The following is a 21297-nucleotide window of genomic DNA, read 5'->3' on the forward strand; positions in this document are numbered from 1 at the left end:
TGTTCTGCCGGTTCAGAGAGAGAAAGTTAGAGAGCAGCTTTCAGCAACCATGAGATTCCTTTCCCATGTCTGAATGACTGCTGCTCTGCAATTTTGAAGATCCCAAGAGCATATGCTGTAGCTCCTTCTGAAAGATGCTGTGAACAGGTCTGCAGCGGCTGAGCTGACTATGGCTCGGCTGCATCCGTCTGCCTCAAGCTTTCCAGCATTAACATACAAGGCACAGGCTCATGAGCGGTGCTCTCATCCTGCCGCTTCCTTAAGAAAGGCATGAAGCCTTCATGGGCATGATTTGTACTCAAAGCCTTAAGCAAACCTCTAAGCAGCCTCAAGAGCTGTGCAAGCCTTATGAAATGTTTCCAAGTGACTAAGCCCCTGAGAAAGGAAACACTGGCGAGCAAGGGAGGTATCCAGCTACTTGACAAGAGAGCAACTGCAATCTACAAATTCTGGGTTTGTTTACACATGCCACCAGGCTTGGGCACCTTTTCTAGTCAGTACTGGGATGAGAGGAGGCTCAGGACTATGTGTGGCAAGCAATGGTAGAAGAGGCATACTAAACAGAACAGGAAATAAAACAAAGGAAGTCCTTGTGTAATTTTATAGACTAAATCCAATCCTCTGAAACTTACTTTAGAAAAATCCACAAAACTATTTGGCATAGGTTGGTGGAAAATATTCGAGGGAGCCACTATTCCGGAATCATCCCTCTCCATTGGCTGATGCTGAGAAAATGTGCCTGGGTCTGACAGCTGCTGATGCATCGGATGATTTCCCATGACAGGCTGAGACCAACCCGACAAGCCTTCTGGAAAGGAGGAGATTGAAAATGGCTGATTATAATTCATGCAATATACTTTGGAGTAGAATTCCGCAGCTGTACACACCTATAAACATCCAAAGGCTCCCTGAAAACACACAGCCACAGAGCTATCTTAGGGCAGTTTTTAGGTTAATAACCCATTACAGACAATGCAAACCCCCAAGTATGATCTGTAGCATCAAGGCCTGTCACAGGGAAGCTGCAGCAGGTAACACTATCTAAGGCTGGCTACATGCACACACACTTTCATTCCCTCCAGCTCTCACATGCTCTCATGTACCATAGGAATATGGACAAAAGTTTCACTTAGGACAGAGGCAAAAAAAGGGAAATAGAGGGACTGGTGAGGCCACGGAAGCCTGGCCAGGCACGTGCTGACTGCATGTTCGTCTGCATCTTGATCCTCCAGACAAGCACAGAGATAATGGGGACTACTAGTTTCAGGTGCCCACAGCAGCACACCTAAGATCCTGTAAACCTCCAAGCAGCGTCTCTGAGCACATCCAGGATGTTACTGAAGACACACAGCAACGCTGAGACACTAAATGAATTGAAGCATGGAGAGCTTCATTGAAAAATGTAACAAATACAGGACTATTAAATATTTGTCTTTAAAGTTAACAATGGAAACACCTTACACCTCGAATGCTGCAGCTCCTCCTTTCCACAAGAACCTCAAGCTATCAGGAAACTGAATGTAAAACTTCAGCTGTTTCAGAGTTATTCTTCTGAAACTGGGGCTGCCTGAAGCAGAAGTCACCCCATGCTATTCAAGAAGAGATCAATGCAAAAAATCAGCATCCATAACTGTTTGGTTCTGGATACATTAGCTGCAACACAACTGACATTTGTGTTAAGTGTTAACAGAAAGCAAGATAGAAATACGGACAGAGGCAGCTGTGCTTTTAGGCCAAGGGTCAGACTTGGAAATGAACCCACTTAACAGATAAAAGTTCTTTGTTTTAAAAATTCTGTATCATTAAACAGACAACATGACATTTCTGAACTGTTGTCAGGGTTTACAAGTGTATGATGACAGACAGGTCTAGGTTGGGTGAGAATCACCTACGTTAGGAACTGAAACCACAGCACTTTATTGATACACACTCTCCCACTGACACCAGTTTTCCCGTTAGGACATACTACATGAAAACTGATTACTCTCTGTGGAACTTCATTCCTCCTCCTCAACTTTCTTTTCAAATGTAGTACTTCCCAAAGGCCCTACAAGTTTATTTGGGCTACCCCAGGCTGTACAACAGACTTACCAGACACGCTGTTAACTCCAAAGGACCAAATACCGCTATGACCAACAGGAGCCGTGAAGTTGGTTCCTAAGGGCGTAGGAGTGACAGATCCTCCCTGCCGAATTCTAGCGAGCCTTTCTGTCCCGATGGGAGGGGGGACCTTGCGATCTTGATTGGCGCTACCCGTTTTTGGCTGGCCCAGGTTAGAAGGTGCAGAAGCAGCTGAAAGGGGCGAAGATGATCCTGAGGAGACTGATGGAATAGGAGATTCACCTGCTGGAAAGAACATTTCTCTTGCTTAATTGCACACAGAGCACGCAAGCTAGCAAGCATCAATGCTACCCGCTCTATGCCCCCCAAGATTATGTCAAAGCAAATGATAAAAGGGTTTTAGAGGCCTTTTGTGGCAAGTATTTTTCAAGTCTTTCACAGAAATTCTGCTTAGAGTTAAAATAAACTCTAAAAATCAACAGTATAACACAAATGCTTTCAGCCATCAGAATCCAGTGATATTCTCATGACATAGCAGCACATCTAAATTAATTACAAGAAAGAATAAGAAACATGGAAGAGTTTCAGGAAGACGTGAAAGCATCAGCCATCATACCATAAATATGGAAACAGCCTGGTTTTGGTATCTACCACTTCCAGCAGAAGAGAAATTAGACAGCTTCCCAAAGCCACATGTGTAACATAGGAGTGTAAGTCCCACCAACTTCAGAAGCGTCACTGACTCTTCTTGGGAAATCCAACTTCCTTTGAGCACTCATTTAAACGTTTTGGATCTTAAGCTCAGAGTGGCAATGAAGTTGCATGCAGTGACATGAAAAGCCTCTTCAGATTCTGAATCAAAGACCCACATTTTCTGTAAAGCTACTTCCATGTTCTTCCCATTAGGAGGAAAACCCACTGTTACTTCAGATGATGCTTAAAGATTTTGGAACATTTTAAGTAACATGAAATAATCCCAGAATCCCAATTAAAAAGAAAGAAAAGAAAAAAAAGGCAAGCATAACTTCAAACCATGGCAATTGCGATATTTTCACCTAATATTATACTCATGCTATTTAGAGGGGATCGTTAGTTTGGTATAATCACCTCAACTCCCCCACAGCTTCATGCCCGCTCAGAGCCTACGATGACTGATTTTTTTGCCCAAATACGCCTATAGTAATCCTACCAGAACTAGTGGCATTTTACATGGGAAAAAAACACATGCCATCCTCACACCTGCTAAAAGCAATTGGAAAGCATTTTGTGTATCACTGGCTAATTTCCCCTCCAATTACAAATCTACTAAAGACAATAGCTATGAATTTATAGTTAACTAAGACAGACCCATGAAGTTCCTACATGAATTTGTTGCGCTTGTCCAAGGATGTGGTGAAAAATGCTGTCTGTTAAAGCTGGGAGTCCCAACAGGCGCTGGCCCTTGAAGGTAAACCCGTGCTCCTTGTATGTTTGCTGAAAAGCCTGTCAAAGGACCTGAAGAAGAAGTTGTAGAGCTGTTGGATGGATCTAGAGAGGGTAAGCCTGAAATAAACATAAATTTGATTAAATAACTCTCTTTGGGAACCTGCTTCAAAGCACCAGAGAGAGCTAGTGCTCCAAATATAATTCAAGCATCTCATCACCTTTGGGGGTATCTGCACATAGTAAGTTCATTTTACAGGTGCACGATTCTCCTCCCTTAGAAACCGACAGAAGGCATTGCTGTATGCTCTCTGTTTTGGTCTGAACTTTTAACAAAAACAGCCATCCCTTTGGTCACTGAAAGGCAATGATCTCAGCAGGGAGCGCAAAGGAGGAAAGCTTGGAGTGGCAAGGATCTTTGCTTACGAAAAAGCCACACAAGTGAAACAGGGATACAGGGCTCTGTGAAAGTCCCAGGGGAATCCAGCACCAGGAAAGCAGTTCTCTGCAGTATGGGGTTTTTTTGCCATCCTATAGGTACATTCACATATAGATCATGCTGTGTCCACAGAAACAGGGCTGACACACAGCATGACAGTTGAGGGCTCTTCTTTCTACAGTGTTGCATGAGGAAGGGAGAGAAGGAGAGAAAGTTCAAAGTCCCACAAAAATCATCAGCAAGGGGGAATTACAGTTTTTTAATAAGCCGAAGCTTTTAAGCACTTTTTCCAAAATGTTGTAAAAACTCTTATCACACATTACTACCTGAAAGCAGAAACGGGCATGGCTGTGGTTCACCTGAGTTTTGGGTTTAGTTTCAAGGGCCTATTAAACAAGACTAGTTTCAAAACCATTTAAACGTTTCAAAATGACCACAACCAGGACCAGCCTATATTGCTGCAGAGCAAGGTTGAAGGTTGTACCTCCGTACCCCACAGCAGTCTGCAAACAGCAGTGGTGACAGGCAACACCTTAACTCAGAGACTAGAGGTGCACCCTTCACCATCTGGATCTGAAAGCCAGGTCTTCTTCCCCCAGTATTATCAACCAAGCCAACCTGATTTACTGCTTCCAGAAGTATCAGATCCAACCTGACGCTGACAGAAATGACGCGCTGGATTTGATGTAGGTATTTTTTTCACTAGCCTCATCCCAAAGGTTAAAAAAAGATAAGTTTCCATTACAGATAAGGAGAAATAAATCACTGCCACCACGGGGTGCTCAGATGAAGGGACCTGAGTGTGAGAGGACAAACCTTCAGGGTTTGTCACAGCACAAAGTACAAGACTCCATGGCTACGAGGCGGATGCTAATGAGCGTGCAGGTTCCCTGCAAACAGTTTGCTTGATCTGCCTTTGTCAGGAGCTGCAGACTGGTCTCCAGCATGGAGACATAAAGACATTGCAGCAACTCCAGCCGAGGGCCTTCCCTGTGCGTCTGCCATGAAGCTACTGATGGGACGCTCTTGTTAACCCTCCATCCACAAGTCAGCTCAGGGGCAGTCAAAAGGCCCCTGTGGTAACCGATTCCATCGCACAGCAAAAACAAGTCTCCAGCTGGCTGACAAACCATCGAAGGTCCCGAGTCTCTGCCCCATACAGAGGGGTAACGGGGCTGCTGGTTTCCTGAACGGAACAAGGCAGAGATTGTGACAAAAAGAGCTTTTCTGCAGAAGAGATATGCTCAGCTGTGCCTTTTGGAGGCTTGTAGGACAGGTATGCAGCTATCAAAGTGCAAGTGACTGTACAGCCAAGACCACTCAGCACTGCTGGGTAACTCACAGGTTGCCATAGATGATGACAGCCATGGATGCACAAAGTCAGAGTGATCTGTGTTCAAGTTGTAAATAACAGTTTTTACCATTATTCTGCCTTTCATAAAAGTGGGTGAAAAACACCTTTGCTCAATATTAAAAATGGCTTTTATGAACAACAACTTACAGAATCCTAATATCAGTAATGAGCTTCCTAGCAACAAAATTAAGCTCTGCAATACTAAAACCTTTCGCAATACCATACTCTGCAGTTACGCTGGCTATGAATTCAAACTCTTCATCATGCTCTGAAAGCATAACTGAGCTTTTCAGACGCGTGTATCAATCTCACACAAACTCCACTCAAAATGCAGTCTATCAAAGCCCCCAGGCACTTCTGCAGAAACTGGTTACTCCACGAGCTACCTCGACCTTTAGAGAAACAGCCACAACACTTGGTCATGCCATGTAAAACAGGACAGCCAGTCACTTCATACAACTTTGTACTCATGCGCTACTTCCTAAACTGGCATATTTCATGTTTGTGGTACCTTCTAAAGCCACATGAGCAAGGTCTCAAACTCGTTCTTAAAATGCATAGGGGAAAAATGTAACAGATACACTTCTTCTGGTCTTCCCCACAGCCTTCCCAAATGGTTGGGTCAAGTCTGCCTTCAATCTGCAGACTGCTAGGACAAGAGATCTGAAGACATAAGCGAGGCAAAAGGCCATTTCCAGAACAGACCCGCAGCTGTTGAGATCTGCACATGTATCTGTGCCTCAAAGGAACCACCGAACCAGAGAAAATTCACACTGCAAACGAGCTTACACATGAACAGGTAAAGCAGAGCACCCGAACGCCATCCACCCTGTGGTGACAACTTGTTATGAAAAAGCTGGCTTATTGTACAATTCAATTATATTAAACCTCCACCAAATCAGCTTAGAGGTGACCACAAAGAGACACTGCCTTGTGGAAAATTTGCCACAGTCCAACTGTGCAAAACAGGCACAAAACACAAAGCTCTGCTCTGTCAGGCGCAGAGTCACAGCTGAGATTAGGGAACCTGCATCCATCTGTTGTGACGGCCGTTACTGCTCCTCTCATCGCACACAAGTGCCCTGAATGGCCAGGCAAGGCCCACCCTGCCCCTTGCTCATTGTGCTGTTGGCCAAAGTGCAAGCCAGTAGTAACAGGCCCTTTCCCCAGCTTCTCAAGATCTCATGAAATCTGCCACTGAACGTGATGGAAACAGCCACGGTTGTTCCCGGTTCAACCCAGCTCACAGGTTGAGCTGAGCAGAAAGTCCGATCCCCTGGGAAGAGCAGGTGAATGAGACGAGTGGACACACCACGGCACCACACCTACCCACCAAGGGAAGGCATGGGGGGGTCCTCAGCGCACCATCCCCGTTCACCCCTTCTCCCCAGGCTCCCCCTTGCCTCCCATACAACAGACAATTTCGACTCTGAAATGAAAGTGATATAAAGGAGTATTAAGTAGAATGACATTAAATGAATCAACTAAAGACCTGCGTAATCAGTCACCTCCTGTCAGGCAGAATTTTAGTGGCACATCTACCTACTTGTAGTTTTTCTTCACTTTGCAATATCCCAATTGAATTCCAGCTCAGAAAAAATGTATTTGGTCCAAATATTTTTGTGTGTGAGTTGAGAAGAACTTCACACCTATCTCCCCAGAGCCAACCACATGAGCTCTCCTTGAGTACCCACCTAACCCTCCTAATTAAGGGAAGAAACAAATTTAGACTACCTTTTCAATACTTACGCTCATTTAAGGGTATATAAAAGGACCAAGAGTTCTTTCCCAATGACAAACAGATGACCTTGGCATAAAGGTACCGTCAATTTTTTTGCTGCTATGGGAAGTCCCAGCCAGCCATATTTGTATATGCAAGATGCAATCATGAGAAAAATCAGCAGATCCCATCTGCCACGAGCTTCCTTCCGCAGGGGTTATTCTGGCATTAGCCAGCTACCAGTTTAGAGCACTGCAGAGAAAAAGCTGAGGCAATATAAAGTGTTTCTGAAGTCTGCTGAGGAGGGTCTGGCAATTCTTTTACTAGCAGCCTATATGATGAACAAGGTGCAGTTACTTTACCTTCCACGGCCTTACATCTGGTTCTGCTTACTGCTCTGGGACCGCACGTGGCACAAAAGCTCTAGGTATTCGCTCGCTCTGCAGAGCTATATGGCCCAAATGAAACTACTAAGAAAACTTCAGTGCTAGCAAACATCCAGTTTTGTGGTTAAAGCTAGTCAGGGAGATGTGTTCTGGTTTTCAGAAGTCCTGCATGTCTGTTAATGAACTGAGGGAAAGGGAATGCCCCCTTCTCCTTTCAGTCTGAAAGTCAAACTGCTGGCCTTGGCCCAGTCCAGCATTCAAGTCCTGAAGGGTTATTCCAAACATCTCACATGAACTGCAAGACTAGAGACACCTTCAAAGCAAGGCTCTCTAGCTACGCAGCTTCAAAGCACCATAAAGCCATTATGGCAAGATTGAAGGGGAGAACAGGGTGGCACAGACTAGATCTCTTGAGGGTCCCTTCCAGCCATATGGGTGCAGCCACTTGCCCGCAACACAGTCTGAACACTAAGATGATAATAATCCTTTAGGCAGAGCACAGCAAGGGCAGGGAGTGTGAGTGCAGAGTGAGTGTTTCTAACCTATTTCAAAATATGCGCAGGTAAGCTTGAACTGCTATACTTCACAGCAGGAGGACAGTAACTTCCTAATAAAACACACCACGGAGCACATCGATTTCCCAAAGCACAACATAAGCTTATTAAATCCCAGAGCCATATCATGAGACAAAAAGAACAGAGTTTACCCTCACTGAGTCAATTGGAGTCTCAGGTGAAACACTGACAACTGCTTGCAGTCACTCCTGCAGCTGGAACCTGTCAGGAGTCCTGGCCCCACTATTTCAGGTTTGTTATCACCCGACCCAATGTTCCATTCCAACTCAAAAGCTAAAATCAGTGCTATTCTGAACTCTACAAAGAGGTAGAAGCACTCCTGTGTCTTACAGAGGACAAGCAATGCAACATCTGCACTGTTCCAAACACCAAACATCCTAGAGGAACTAAAAAGGACAAAAATCGTCATCAACATTTTAAAAAGCACTTAGAAGAAACAAGCCATCCTTGTTACGTTTGTATTCTCTAACTGTCTTTTGTACACTACTTGTCAATCAGTTTGAGATGATCGAAATGTAACGGTTGGAGAAAGAATTGTGTCCAGCTCATGCTCTTAATGACTTACCCACAGGACTAGTCGAAACCCGTTGGGAAGGTGGCCTGAAACCAGGAGCCTTGGAGTTGTCAGGATGTACATTTTCCACATGTCCTAGCACAGAGTTATTCAGAAAGGTAGACTGAACAGTGAAAGATGGGTCAGCTGCTGCTCGAGTGGATAGTGGACAGTCTCCCCATCCTTGGTTAGCTGGCACCTGGTTGCTATCAAAAAGACTAGTACTAAAGTGATTGAAGAGCGTTGCTGGCCCAAAAGTAGGAGGCAATGATTTGTTTGCTGGGTTAATGTGCATCTGAGAACTGTTCATAACATTCATGGCTGATGAAAGCTGCACTGCAGCAGGTGGACCTTGAGAAGGTGTTAAAGGAACTTGATTAGTAACAAAAATAGACTGAGGATCTTGGTGGAGGTTTGCATTTGGTACCACTGAATAGAAAGAACCTCTGGACTGCATCCTGTGAGTAACTCGAGGTGCTGGTACAGCTACTTGAGGTAAGTTACTGTTGTCCTGATTATCTGCAACAACTGACCTGGGTGATGCTAAGCTTAAAGAAGCAGGTTCTGAGCTGGATGAAAAAGGCATTGACATAGAAGGATTGATCTCTGACACGCTGGTTGGCAGTATCTCATCTTGGACGTTATTTAGCGGTGCAGGACTGCTCGATGGGCGAGTTTCAGTGACTCCTGAGTTGCTGCTAGCTGACATACTGCAACTACTTGCAACTGAAGATGGCGTGCACGCATTTGCAGTGGGCTGGTCCGGCGTTGACACCTTCTCTTTGGGTGCTGAGACAGCCGAGAAAGAGTCCGCTTTAGGTGCAGAATGCTGTGTTTGTGGAGCATTAGGTGGCAGAAATGCTGTGGGCACTTGCCCGTTGTTTGCGGGGGCAGAGGAAGTTGAAGGCAGAGTGCTACAGGTGCTCGTCACAGTTGAGATCGCCGTTGCTGCAGCACTCGTCTTGGGAACGCAGGCAAACAACTGCTTTCTGACGGAAGAGGGAGTCCGATTACTGGTTACACATAGTGGTTGGGTGGAAGCAGCTACAGAAGAGACAGTAATGGGACAACTAGAAGTAGCTAATCCAGGAGACTCCGTCTGCAAAATATTTCCATTCTGACTACCTACACGACTTGAACTATTATGCTTTGGAGAGCTGTTTGTGCTGCCAGGGTTAACTGGTCTCACTGGGAATGGTCCCCAAGTGTTCGGTGAAGGTGAAAAAGTTCCTCCAAACTGGGCCATAGGTAAGCGAGGGTGCCGGATCTGTTGCATAGTTTGGGCAGCCAGCAAGGCAAAATGAGGGTGAGAATAAGCTAGAGGAAGAGACACCGGAAAAGATGAGCGCACATTTGCTGGGACGTTCTTGTTTAATTTGTTAGCAGGCTGAAAAGTAGATAGTGTTGATGACTGCGATGTGACTATGGGCGGTGCTCCGAGAGGAAAGGAGTTCTTGTTTGAAGCAGTCGCAGTGCTGACTCCAGATGAAAAGTTTGCATGGATTGATTTGCTACTCGAAGCAGGTGTTCTTATATGAGTTTTAGGAATCAAGTCTTCCAGTTCCTTGGCAGGATCTTGAATGAGGGCATTAATGAGTTGCACTGCGTATCGTGTTGACTCTGTACCGCCCCTAGATTAAATACAAACATATTTATCTTTTGCAAAAGGAAACGCTACTTTGTGCAATGTTCCATAGGCTCAATTTGATACTGATCTGCAAGTCTAGTTTCTGTTTACTTCAAGAATTTATTTATTGAATTTTGTGTATCTTAAGGATTATCGTTGAAGAAACAGACCTTCAGCGTATCTTGGCAGCAGTAATGTAACGTTCTGTTCTAGTACCAAGAAGCTAAATATGTTCCATCTTAAAATCCAAACAAACTTCTTAATAAATGACATTGTGGATTAACTCAAGACTTTCATTTCTAGATACTGTACCTTATAGTGATCATTCTCTCTCCGTTCTTATCTTTTTGCTTATCAACATCAATATGGGCACCAGTGACATCTTGAATTGCTGTGATGTTGCACCCACCTCTTCCCATTATTCTAGATACGACAGAAGCTGGGACAGATAATTTCTTTGACCTATATCACAAAGATTAGAAATCCGTGAAACGTATTCAGATTTTACAGGCACACAAAAATCCCTTGCTGTCTGACAGGTGGTATATTTTTAAGTTTTGGGGCAGCAAGTGGTTTTCTGCTGATATATTCTTCACCCTTTGGAGCCCCTCTAGAACTCCCCCACTCAAACTACTCATCATCCTCAGTACCCGATGAGGATTCTCCAGAAGCATTCATTCCACCACTGTTGTAACACAGATGTATGTACCTCCAGAAACACTTTTGGATTTTATCTTATGTACCTTTGAAGTGAGACATAACCTTAGCTTATCAACCTAAATTTATATAAATAGTGTTCTTTTGAATATAAAAGCCCATGTCTTAGCTACTTCAACCATTTATAGTAAGGAGAAGGCGGTTTTCTAATGTTTTCTCAGTGATCAGCTTGGTAATAACACTCACATCCACCTCGCTCAAGGCCTCGTGTTCTGAAAGTTCATGTGTGACCCTACACAACAGCAGATGGTTAAACTGTGCAGCTCTGTGATTTAAGGAGCTGCGGGAAGCCACTGTGAAAGCAGCACAGATTTGCAGCAGCAGGCCCACGGTCAAGCTACAACACTGCAACCAGTGAAATAAGTCAATTTAGGATTTTTCTAGTTGACATGGTATCAGTGGATCAAGTGCAGGGAAGTCTCTGGTGACGGGGCACACTTGCAGCCAGACCTCAGGCGAGGTCTCGATGGGCCATCACTGTTCCCAGACTGTCCAAGCGGAACCTCTCAAGCCCATACACTGCTCTCAAGCTTGCCAGCGATGTGCAACAGTTCAGCAAGTAGAGGGGATTCAAAGGGCTTTCAGAAACCGCTGTGATCACAACACAGACACCTCTGAACACTGTACATACAGATCACCAGCACCCCGCTGAAGAGGCTGCCGGCTTCACCCAGCTACTCCAGTCTCAGAAACTTTGCAGTAACTTGATCCCCAGGAAACTGTTTCTAACTTAACAGGATTGAAAGGAAACCCAATTTATCTTAAACACATCTAAATACATGGAAATGCTCTAAAGCATCACCTCATCTTGCCAAGGTGAATATTCTTCCCCCCTCTTCTGCCAGGAGAGCATGCTACAACCCTCCCCATCCCCAGCACGCAGGTTCTCAGAGCACGCACCCAGCTCTCCTCCCAAGGCTGTTTGATGCTTTGTGCTTTCTTCCCCTCTGCACCTCCAAGTCTCCTCTCTCAAGCCAGACATCCCGGTCACTGCCTCCTCAAACCAGAGCTCTCACCATCACCTAACTTTCAAAATACACCCACACAGGGCTCCTAACCATACCGTGGTCTGCTTCCACCTCAGCCCACGAGGAACCCCATGCCACCACCCACGGAGACTTTCCTCCTCCAAGAAAGCTCGTCCCAGCACCCAGGCCCTCACCTGCCCATCACCCACTATCACTTCCCTCCCTACCTGGCAAGCTTGATGGTTTTTACCTTGAGAAGTGCCCAAAACAGTACCTTTTTGCTCCAGAACAGCAGCGCCCTCCTCTCTGCAGCTGAAACTGTTCGATTGGTGTTGGCTGCAGATTGTTGCTAGGGGGAGGGTCTTTCAAAACTCTGCCTACTTGCCTGTCAAGGGCAGAAGGGATGTTTTCAGTGGTCATTTCTTTGACAGATATCCCTCCTAGCCAGGGGGTTACTCATGGAAAGAGAGGAGAAGAATTCTTGTTGAGACCAGGAGAGATTTTTAGGAGAGGAAGGCATGCAGCTCCTGGACATTTTGCATACACATCTAAAATCACCAAAGCGCTCTTTGACGGGACACATGTTTTGATCAGTCAGGGCACAGCAAACACCAGTGCAGAACACTTTATGGACACAGTCTTTAGGAGACAAGGCCTGATTCCTCAGGGGTGAGGAAAGGTGGGGTTTTGGATGCCATCTCTAGAACCCCACCATCTCCAGCAGAAGAGCAGACAATACCCAACCAAGCAGTTGAGTTGCGCCTACGTGACTCGAGAGACCCAGGAGGACAGACGGAGCAGCTCCAGGGGCAGTGGCAGGGAGTGTGTGCAGCCCTGGAAAGGTCAGCCGGCTGTCGAATGGCTTCATGCCTGCAAGACTCACCAAGTGTGGGCTCTCTGCGGCCACACATTTAGCAAGGTCCCGTCCCAGTGGAGAACCCCATTTGGAGCACAACAAAAGGCAGAGACTGAACCGACTCGCTAAGGGTTCAAACACTTGAAGATTAAAATGCCTTTTTAACCTTTATTAAGAACAGTCTGTGGCTTTCACTAATCTCAATGCATAAATGCTCCGTACAACTATGTTCTTTGCACATAGCCTAAAATTCTCTAAAATGAGCATATGTGGCCACTAGCATTGCAGAACACAAAAGCAGGAGGGCATCATAAGTGAAGCCAAAGCATCTGCCATTTGTATGTTCATGCTGTGTTCCTTTTTGATAAAGAGAACAAAAAAAGGAAAGCCAGATGACAATTTCTAGTTACAAGCAGTCGGCATCATAAAGATTACAGAAAACATATTGGGGTGTGAATGGCCACATAATAAAAAATAGTACATTTTCAAAGGGAACATTTGCTTTACAGAAAAATCTCTGCATCTAATTCACCTCTAGCACTCTGAGGTTACAAAATTTTCCACGCAATCGGCGATCGAGGTCACAGCCCAAAGCACTATGAATTTTAGCCTTCAAGAGATCATCTGCCTCTACTAGCATCCATTCTGCTTTTAGTTCATCTGCTGGGGGGGCTTTTCTGCCATCTACTCATTCCCCCTTTTATATTATTATATATTATTCCCACATCCTTTACCCCACTGGAGTCACAGGTGAAGAAAACCCTTGTGCCAAATAAAATGTTCATGTCATCCTGATGTGAAGTTAGCGAAGAGTCACTACAAATTAGGACTGCAACTTGTTTTCACAGAGTAAGGGGGGTAGAAGTTTTATAAATTAAAATACAATTAAAAAATTAAACGAGCTTGCTGGACATTCTATATTTGGGAATAATTTACAAACTAAAAAGCTCACAGACAGTTTCTAAACATAGAATTGAAGTCTTTACCTTCTAACCACTTCTTTCCAGCCTTCTTCTCTTTTCTGGCCTCTTTTTGGACTAGTCAGATTCAGCTTTACATTTGGAGAGGTCAGAGGCAGGGAAACAGGCTTGTAAGTATTTGACAAAGAATTTGAATGACCTTCACCGTCAAGTCTGGGAATAGAAAAGTGCTGGTTACAAATTACAGAATAAAATGACAACATTACAGTATATATTTTTTTTCAGCTTAAAACTACTAGCATGAACTGTTTTCATTCTTATTTTCTACCTGGAACAACTGCTGGGTGATTTCATATGTAGCTTTTTACCTTCTAGTCCACATTCTATACGCTTCCTCCAGAAAGTGAGGTGCTAAACTGAATAGAGTAAGACCAGAAACACTAAGGACGTCAGATTGAAATAGTTTATAATAGGTGGCACGCAGCCACTTAGACACATCTTGATTACGTGTCTATACTGCATTCTCCTTTTTGAATAGCTTTTTAAGAAAAGGTACTTTGGTCACAATGTCTTTTACTTACTAAATACTCGAAAATGTGTGTTTTTCAGCTCTTATTGTTACAGATTCCCTGGAAAGTGCTTCCACCCCTCACCCCTCCATCTTATGAACGGGTAACTGAGGCACAGATAGTTGAGCATATCTATGTACTTAAGTCCCAGTGATATCAATTTGGAAGCAGATGCCCAAACATTACCTGTATTAATACAGCTGTAGCAATAGTTTAGTGATGCAGACAATGCAAAGTTTGGGGGAGAGAGAAAAAGAAAGAAAGAACGAGCCATCTCTTGTTAAGCTAACTGATCTATGTGGAGGTAAAAAAAGCAGCACTGGGAGTGCGTAAGTTCATGTGCAGCATTGAAACAGTCTGCAGTCTTCAAAAGTCACTGAAAAAACCAGCCGTATGTGATTTGCCCCAGCAAATCTATGGCATAGCTGGAAACAGATGTCCTGCTAAGCATCACTCCTCCTCTCTACTATACGCAAGTTTTTATTCTGCCATTTTATTCCCCATTCTTTACAGCATTTTATGTTTATTGCGTCTTCTTGCGGGCAAACTGTTCACTTATACTACACTTTACACAAACTTCCAAGATCTATCCACACTTAAGTAACCCAAGCATACTGATTATATGAAAAGCAATGTTGAGATAATATGCCTTTTTAAATGGCAGCCTTTTCCCTCTTACCTTAGTTAGTTCTAGCGCTCTCATAATACACCTGTCTGAGGCATTTAAAAGTTCTATGGAGAACTCTACTTGTTCTCAGGTAATACTGAGGCAAAGAGAACAAGAAAATGAATATGAAAGAAAAGAACAAAGTCCATTGTGGAGCATCATAGAATCACAGAATAGTGGGGTTGGAAGGGACCTTCAAGACTCCTCTAGTCCAATCCCTGCCATGAGCAGGGACATCTTCAGCAACATCAACTCCAGAGCAGACTTTTTTCTGCTTTGTTTAAAAATGTTTTCCAAAAAGCATCATTGTGAGTTCTGAGTTTCAATTACAATAGCCTTGACATCAGTGTGTCCATGACTAAAGGGAAGAGGAATTCAGGAAGAGCAAATTTAGAAACAATTTTCAGACAGCCTGTGTAGTGCAAGAGCCAAAGAGCACCTGCAGAAGTTCATAAATTCCACTAGCCCCATTCTGATGCTTATATACTGTCTTGTTTCTAAGGTGAACTTTATCTAACAGAAGCACTGCTTCGAACAAGGAGTTCCAAGTATGTGTTTAGTTAGTCCTGCTGTAGTGACCTGCACAGGATTCCAAGGCTTTTGTAGGAGACCTTGGACAAAAGGTCCAAGGCAGAAACAATATCTGTTCATAAAAAAAGAACATAGACAAAAATCCCATTTCTAACATTCCTAAGGGTAATCCAAAGCGACCCCCACAAATGCACTCATTCTGCACCTAAAGAAAAGAAACCCCAAAATTCTGACTCTCTTCCCACTCCCAGACAAGTGACTCAATCAACTGGCAACAGCCCTCTCGCCTGCTGCCCTTTTTGATCCCATCTTTGTGTTCCTATTGAAGCTGCGTTCTCAGTCAGCCAGCTGCCCTGTAGGTCAACCCCTATACCTGCTCCCCTCCCTTCGTGCAGGAAAAGAAAACAGACAATTACGGAGGATTAGACTCATAGTACTTGTATGTAAAAATAAGCAAAGACTACAGATTAAGATAAGATATAAGCTTTTTGATTCATATATATATTATAGAAGTTATTAGTAACCTTGGCAACTGAATGGTTTTCCAAACAATTCATATGGCCCTTGTACATTCACAGAGTTCTTTTGACTCTCACCTCTGGTTTGACAAAGTTAAATCAAACTGGCCATCGACCTGGCAGCTGAAAGGCTCAGAGTCATCAACTTCTTCCCTCCTTAAAACAAAGAGATTGAAGTCAAATGAGTTAATGATGAAACAACCAAAACGTAACAAAACCACCTCTGTGAAAAGATTATAAGCTAGCATTTCCTTTTTAAATTCCCAGCCTGTTCACTTTAAAATCTATTCTGATAAAGCTGACAATGCAACATGGATACCTTAATAGTGCAGAGAGAAAAGTGGCTGTTTTGCTAAAGTAGTATAAAAAATAGCCAGCAATCCAAAATAGAAAAAAGCTTTTCATTATGATTTTAAAGAGATTGCATTCAACAAACTTGACAGTATTATTTAACAGCCACGCAAATAAAGCAAATTCAGTCTCTCTAGACTTCAGGAATGTACCAGCTGGTGTAAAGCTTAAGCTACAGAGAATGTATAATGGTACAGGTAAAACCCTGTGAATCAGAAGGGAAGCAAGACAGCAGTCTCACCTTGTTGGTGTTTTTGAAGCCGAGGTGCTCGTTTTCTCCTCCTGGGCGGGGATAAGCAAGGAGGCGTAGCGCCGCTCAGAGCCATTTGTATCCATCGTGAAGTTCAGCTCTTGGCTTTTACTTCCACTGCTACTTTCGCTATTGCAATCCGTGCTGTCCAAGTTATCCGAATCGCTATTCCCACTTGCGCCACCACCTCTTGGCTCTCCGTTTATTTTATTTTTATCTGCTTTTTGCTGTGCTAGAGATATATGCTGATCTGGCAAAATTATCTGCATATTCTGAGGAGTCTCTTTCGTTTTGTTTTTCTTATTTTTTCGGTTTGTGCTGGGGGTAGTCACCACATTAGCTCTCTTCTTCCCAAAGGCATTGGTGAAAGTAGTTGAAGTCGCAGAAATTCCAATTGTAGTTGTAGTAGTTGCACTGGGAGGCTCTATAGGAACTTCTTGCTCCACTGAAAGAAAAACAGTCAATGTACAATCAAAACCCACAAAATACAAAAATCAGCGCCCTGACTGAAGACACTGTAGCTGAAGTTCTGCTCCTTGCTGAGCTGGCAAAAGTATTTGCACCACATTCTGCTGTAAATCCTCCATGAGCAAAACACTTTTGGGAACAAAGGAGGGGGGAAGAAAGTGAACAAAGCCATTTTGCCAGGAATTCTGACTGCAGAGGGAAGAACCAGGGCAGAGGTATGCAAGGTCACAGCACCAGAGAAGCAGCTTTCAGAGAGATTTCCTTACCTAGATGGTTAAAAAAGGCACCCACACAACTACACTGCTCATAGAAACACTTGTTCTTTACCTTCATCATCATTTTCTTCTTCATCGTCATCTTCTTGCAGTTCCAGCGTTTCTTTAGGCTTGTTTTCTTCATCTTCTTCTTGTTTTCTTTTTTGTTCCTCTTTCTTCTTCTTTCTCTTTTCCTTTCTTTTCTCCCTTTTAGCTGCAAGAGCTTGTTTTCTGCTCTCCTCTCTCGACTATGTAGGAGAAAAGGATCCATATTTAAACATTTTCACACAAACTAAATTACACTTATAATTTAGATCTTCCCTAGACATCTGGGAGGAAGGAGAAAGGAGAGGAGAGCACGATGAACTAGAATGACTTTGTCACATACTGAATCACTACGCAGAAACTGAGCAGACCTTACGGAACACCAGGACTAGCTGGTCACAAATAAATTCTAAAGAATGACAACTAAATAACCACCAAAACAGGGGTATTATAAAACATCATTTAACTGGAAAACCAGAAAAATGCCTCATCGCTTCAGTCCCTTTTTCAAAAAACGTTTAATAGACGGCCATACAATGCTTATGGTCTACATCTTACACAATATACAACATGCCATGTATACACTGCCAAGACCTCCCTTATTCACACATCAGCTATGCTGAAGTAATGAAAGAGAGCTACTACCTAAAGTAACTATTGCCAAGTCCAGGCTTTCCTAAAAATGACAGTTTTTAGGCTGAAGAAAAGTCTGTTCTAATTTGCCACCCTCAGTATACATTTCACTTTTTGTATATTAAAGGAAGGAAAACACAGGCAGTCAACAGCATTAAGAACTATGGCCCCAAGCAGCACCCACAGGAAATAGAGATGAACACAGCCTATAGATGAACACACAGTTCAAACCATTAGACTACACAACAGCAATTCTCTACTCACTTTTTCGAGGTCTAGCTCCTTCAGCAATATAGTTGCATTCTTATTTGCTTCTGCAGCCTGCTGGTCTTTAGCTTTCACAATCGTCTCCACACACTGGTGACACTTTTTCAATAGGTCCTGGAATGCAAATTTATTTTACTATCTCTGTAATAAACTACAATTGATGACTGAGGCTTGCTCTACAAACAGGAGATTAGCTTCCCTGTGTTCATAAACATGTAATCTATATCCACAGAATAGTACTCTGAATCAAATGTACGTGAGCAAACATGTACATTCATTTTTTGAATACTTAAAAAATTCATAGAATCATTTTGGTTGGAAGTGACCCTCAAGATCATCGAGTCCAACCATTAACCCAACATTGCCAAGTCCACCTGTAATCCATGTCCCTGAGAACCTCATGTCCGTCTGTCCAGCCCTCCAGGGATGGTGACTCCAGCACTGCCCTGGGCAGCCTGTTCCAATGCCCCACAGCCCTTTGGGGAAGAAATTGTTCCCACATTCAACCTCAACCTCCCCTGGCGCAACTTGAGGCCGTTTCCTCTGCTCCTGGCGCTTGTTCCTGGGGAGCAGAGCCCGACCCCCCTGGCTCCAAGCTCCTTTCAGGCAGTTCAGAGATCAGAAGGTCTCCCCTCAGCTCCTGTTCTCCAGCTGAACCCCCAGGTCCCTCAGCCGCTCCCATCACACTTGTGCTCCAGCCCCTCACCAGCTCCGTTCCCTTCTCTCCACTCCCTCCAGCACCTCAAGCTCTTTCTTGGCATGAGGGGCCCAAAACTGATTTCTCATTTATATTTCTCATGTACATTTCTGCAGAAAATACAGGACAGGGTCTTTTCCGGAAGTTAAACTCACCTTGTCAGTTATTGTCGCGATGTATCGCATGCATTCAATGTCCGAAGGAAACTGGTTAACTTCTTTCACCAGGAACTGAACTACTTTCACATGCCCCTAGAGTAGCAAAAAAAAAATTGTAGTCTCTTGCATACAATTGTCAACATTCAGCATCAAAACACAAGTTCGATATTATCTTCATCCAATACAAAAGACTGAAAACAAGCCAGAACATTTCTGGTAAGCTGCTCTTTGGGAAGAAACAGTTACTGCTTGCTCAGTGTTGACAGCATGTTTGCTGTTGTACATCATGGCGGCCAAGACAAGCTCTCCCACAAGCAAACACCATCTTTTGACTCCACCTGTCACGCCAATCCACTCCCTTGTCACTTAAACCACGCAGTTCACTTAGATTGTTCAATTCCAAGGGAAATCTGATCAGGGAACTGAGCCCCCTGAATATTATCCTGATATCATCCTGGCAAAAACATCCCTTTGCTGCAGGATCCACTCACTGACGTGGCACACTGTGCAACCACACAGAAGATACGCAACCGTTGTCCTCAAAACTATTTGAATGCAACGGAGGGACAGCAGTGGCGTGCTCAGTATTGGTGTTTGTCAAGAAAGCTGTACGCTTGTTTGATGTCTTGTTAAAGGCAAAGCAGCTACAATTAATAAACTCCTCTGCTATAGCTATGGTCCTTGCATCCAACAACGTAAGCGATGAAACCACCACAAAGCAATGTTCTTCCTCCAAAAAGGAAAGATGGTGACAAAAGAGCTGACTACACAAAGTGTCCCACTCAACAAGAGATTACGAGTGGAACAGGAAAAGCACAAAGGAGTCACGTCAGCTTATTACATACTGGTAAGTTTGTTCATCAAGAAAGCAGGACTGAAACAAGCAGTATAATCTGCAGAAGTTTAGAGAGGACCATGGTAATCTCAAGATGGTAAAATCTCAAACAGCGTAAGTTTTTGGACAGTGTACAACTGGAAATAATAAAATTAACATACTTAATGGAACAAAGCTTTTCACCTCTCAAAAATTAGATCTGTATGAAGGACACAGATTACGATGACTTTAAAACAGGCATTTTATCACAATACTAATTTTGCTGTGTTACATTGAATTCTTCCAAACCCAAGCATTCAGATTTAAGAGTAAATAAGAAACTGTGTTTTGAAAACATTTAGTGCTTAAATAGAAAATTAGGTTGGTCTCCTACCTTGCGAAATGCTGACATAAGAGGTGTAATTTTTCGGTTATCTGCAGCATCCACGTCTGCTCCTGCCTGCACCAGCAACTGAACCACGTCATAGTGCCCACCATTAGCTGCCAACCACAGAGGTGTGTTTCCTTTCTTGTTGCGAACGTCAATATGTGCTCCTCTAAAACGTACAAGTGTAATTGAGAGAAACGAGGTATAACTAAAGGTGGAATCTGCGAAGTAACACCATGAAAGATCAGAGTAAAATTGGATATATAACTTGAATTACTGGAATGTAGTGGCTAGATAGAGAAATTCTGCCCCTGAGATCTGCTGTTTAAGTTGTAACATAGTGACGCAAGGATTATTTAAACCTCCCTTACAGAAACAAACACATAATGTAGCCTACTGTACCAGAGCTATGCAAGTAGCAACCATAGGTCCTTTAAATTATCATTAATGTGGTGACAAGATTTCAGCTGCACACAGCATTACGCTTGAAGAGCTCGAGAGCTACTGCCAGGCTTCGCCCCCTCCGTGATAGCGGGGAGATGCCCGTGTTGGAATTACTGGATTAATGCAGAGCTGACAGAGCTGTCAAGCCAGACACTGTTTGCTCACCTCTGGACCCAGCTGCCTGCTTACATTAATTAACACTGGAGTGGCAGGATACTCCAGAATACACTGGAGAGGAGGGAACAGATACAACTACTTAAAGAGCTTCCCATTCCCTTTGCTCTCAGATGCATGAGGCAATGTAAACAAGGGCACTCTTGCCACAGAGGAATACAGAACGAATGTGCCTTTAATGAGAAGAAGTAATTTACCGATTAATCAGGAGCTCACAGAACTTGTAGTGACCCTTATCTGCTGCAATTGTTAAAGCTGTATCTCTTGAGGAAGGCACAGGTGGAGCATTAACATCTGCTCCTTTATCAAGGAGAACCCTTCCGACCTCTGCATATCCTCCTGAAGCCGCTTCCATCAGAGGGGTGAGGCCAGTCTGTGCAAAGAGAACGACTTACAGAGCGTGAAGTTTCTACAATACACTTTGGATAAGACATAAATGATTTCTATATGGGGGAAATCAGGTTCTTTTTT

The 21297-nt window shown here is 43.7% G+C and overlaps 1 protein-coding gene across 9 annotated transcripts in view; it reads right to left on the bottom strand.

The window, feature by feature from the left end:
- ANKHD1 (ankyrin repeat and KH domain containing 1) overlaps window positions 1-21297 on the bottom strand; it is a gene marked incomplete at its 3' end in the record, with an annotated part of 115094 nt that overhangs the window by 4613 nt on the left and 89184 nt on the right. For 4 of the 9 annotated variants that reach the window (XM_080353612.1, XM_080353610.1, XM_080353605.1 and 1 more), the window contains 14 exons: window positions 21024-21199; window positions 20215-20377; window positions 19004-19099; window positions 18149-18265; window positions 17280-17454; window positions 16476-16929; window positions 15962-16039; window positions 13665-13811; window positions 12097-12207; window positions 10450-10599; window positions 8523-10141; window positions 3424-3603; window positions 2092-2346; window positions 633-808 (listed from right to left, as the gene is read on the bottom strand). In XM_080353612.1, the coding sequence (XP_080209738.1) occupies window positions 633-808; window positions 2092-2346; window positions 3424-3603; window positions 8523-10141; window positions 10450-10599; window positions 12097-12207; window positions 13665-13811; window positions 15962-16039; window positions 16476-16929; window positions 17280-17454; window positions 18149-18265; window positions 19004-19099; window positions 20215-20377; window positions 21024-21199 (3897 nt within the window). Of the gene's footprint in view, window positions 1-632; window positions 809-2091; window positions 2347-2677; window positions 2998-3408; window positions 3604-8522; window positions 10142-10449; window positions 10600-12096; window positions 12208-13664; window positions 13812-15961; window positions 16040-16475; window positions 16930-17279; window positions 17455-18148; window positions 18266-19003; window positions 19100-20214; window positions 20378-21023; window positions 21200-21297 lie in introns of those variants that run through there. The other 5 variants (XM_080353607.1, XM_080353613.1, XR_013922845.1 and 2 more) reach the window with 5 other exon arrangements.

This window comes from Nesoenas mayeri, assembly GCF_963082525.1.
Source record: "Nesoenas mayeri genome assembly, chromosome: 14".
Classification (NCBI taxonomy): Eukaryota; Metazoa; Chordata; class Aves; order Columbiformes; family Columbidae; genus Nesoenas; species Nesoenas mayeri.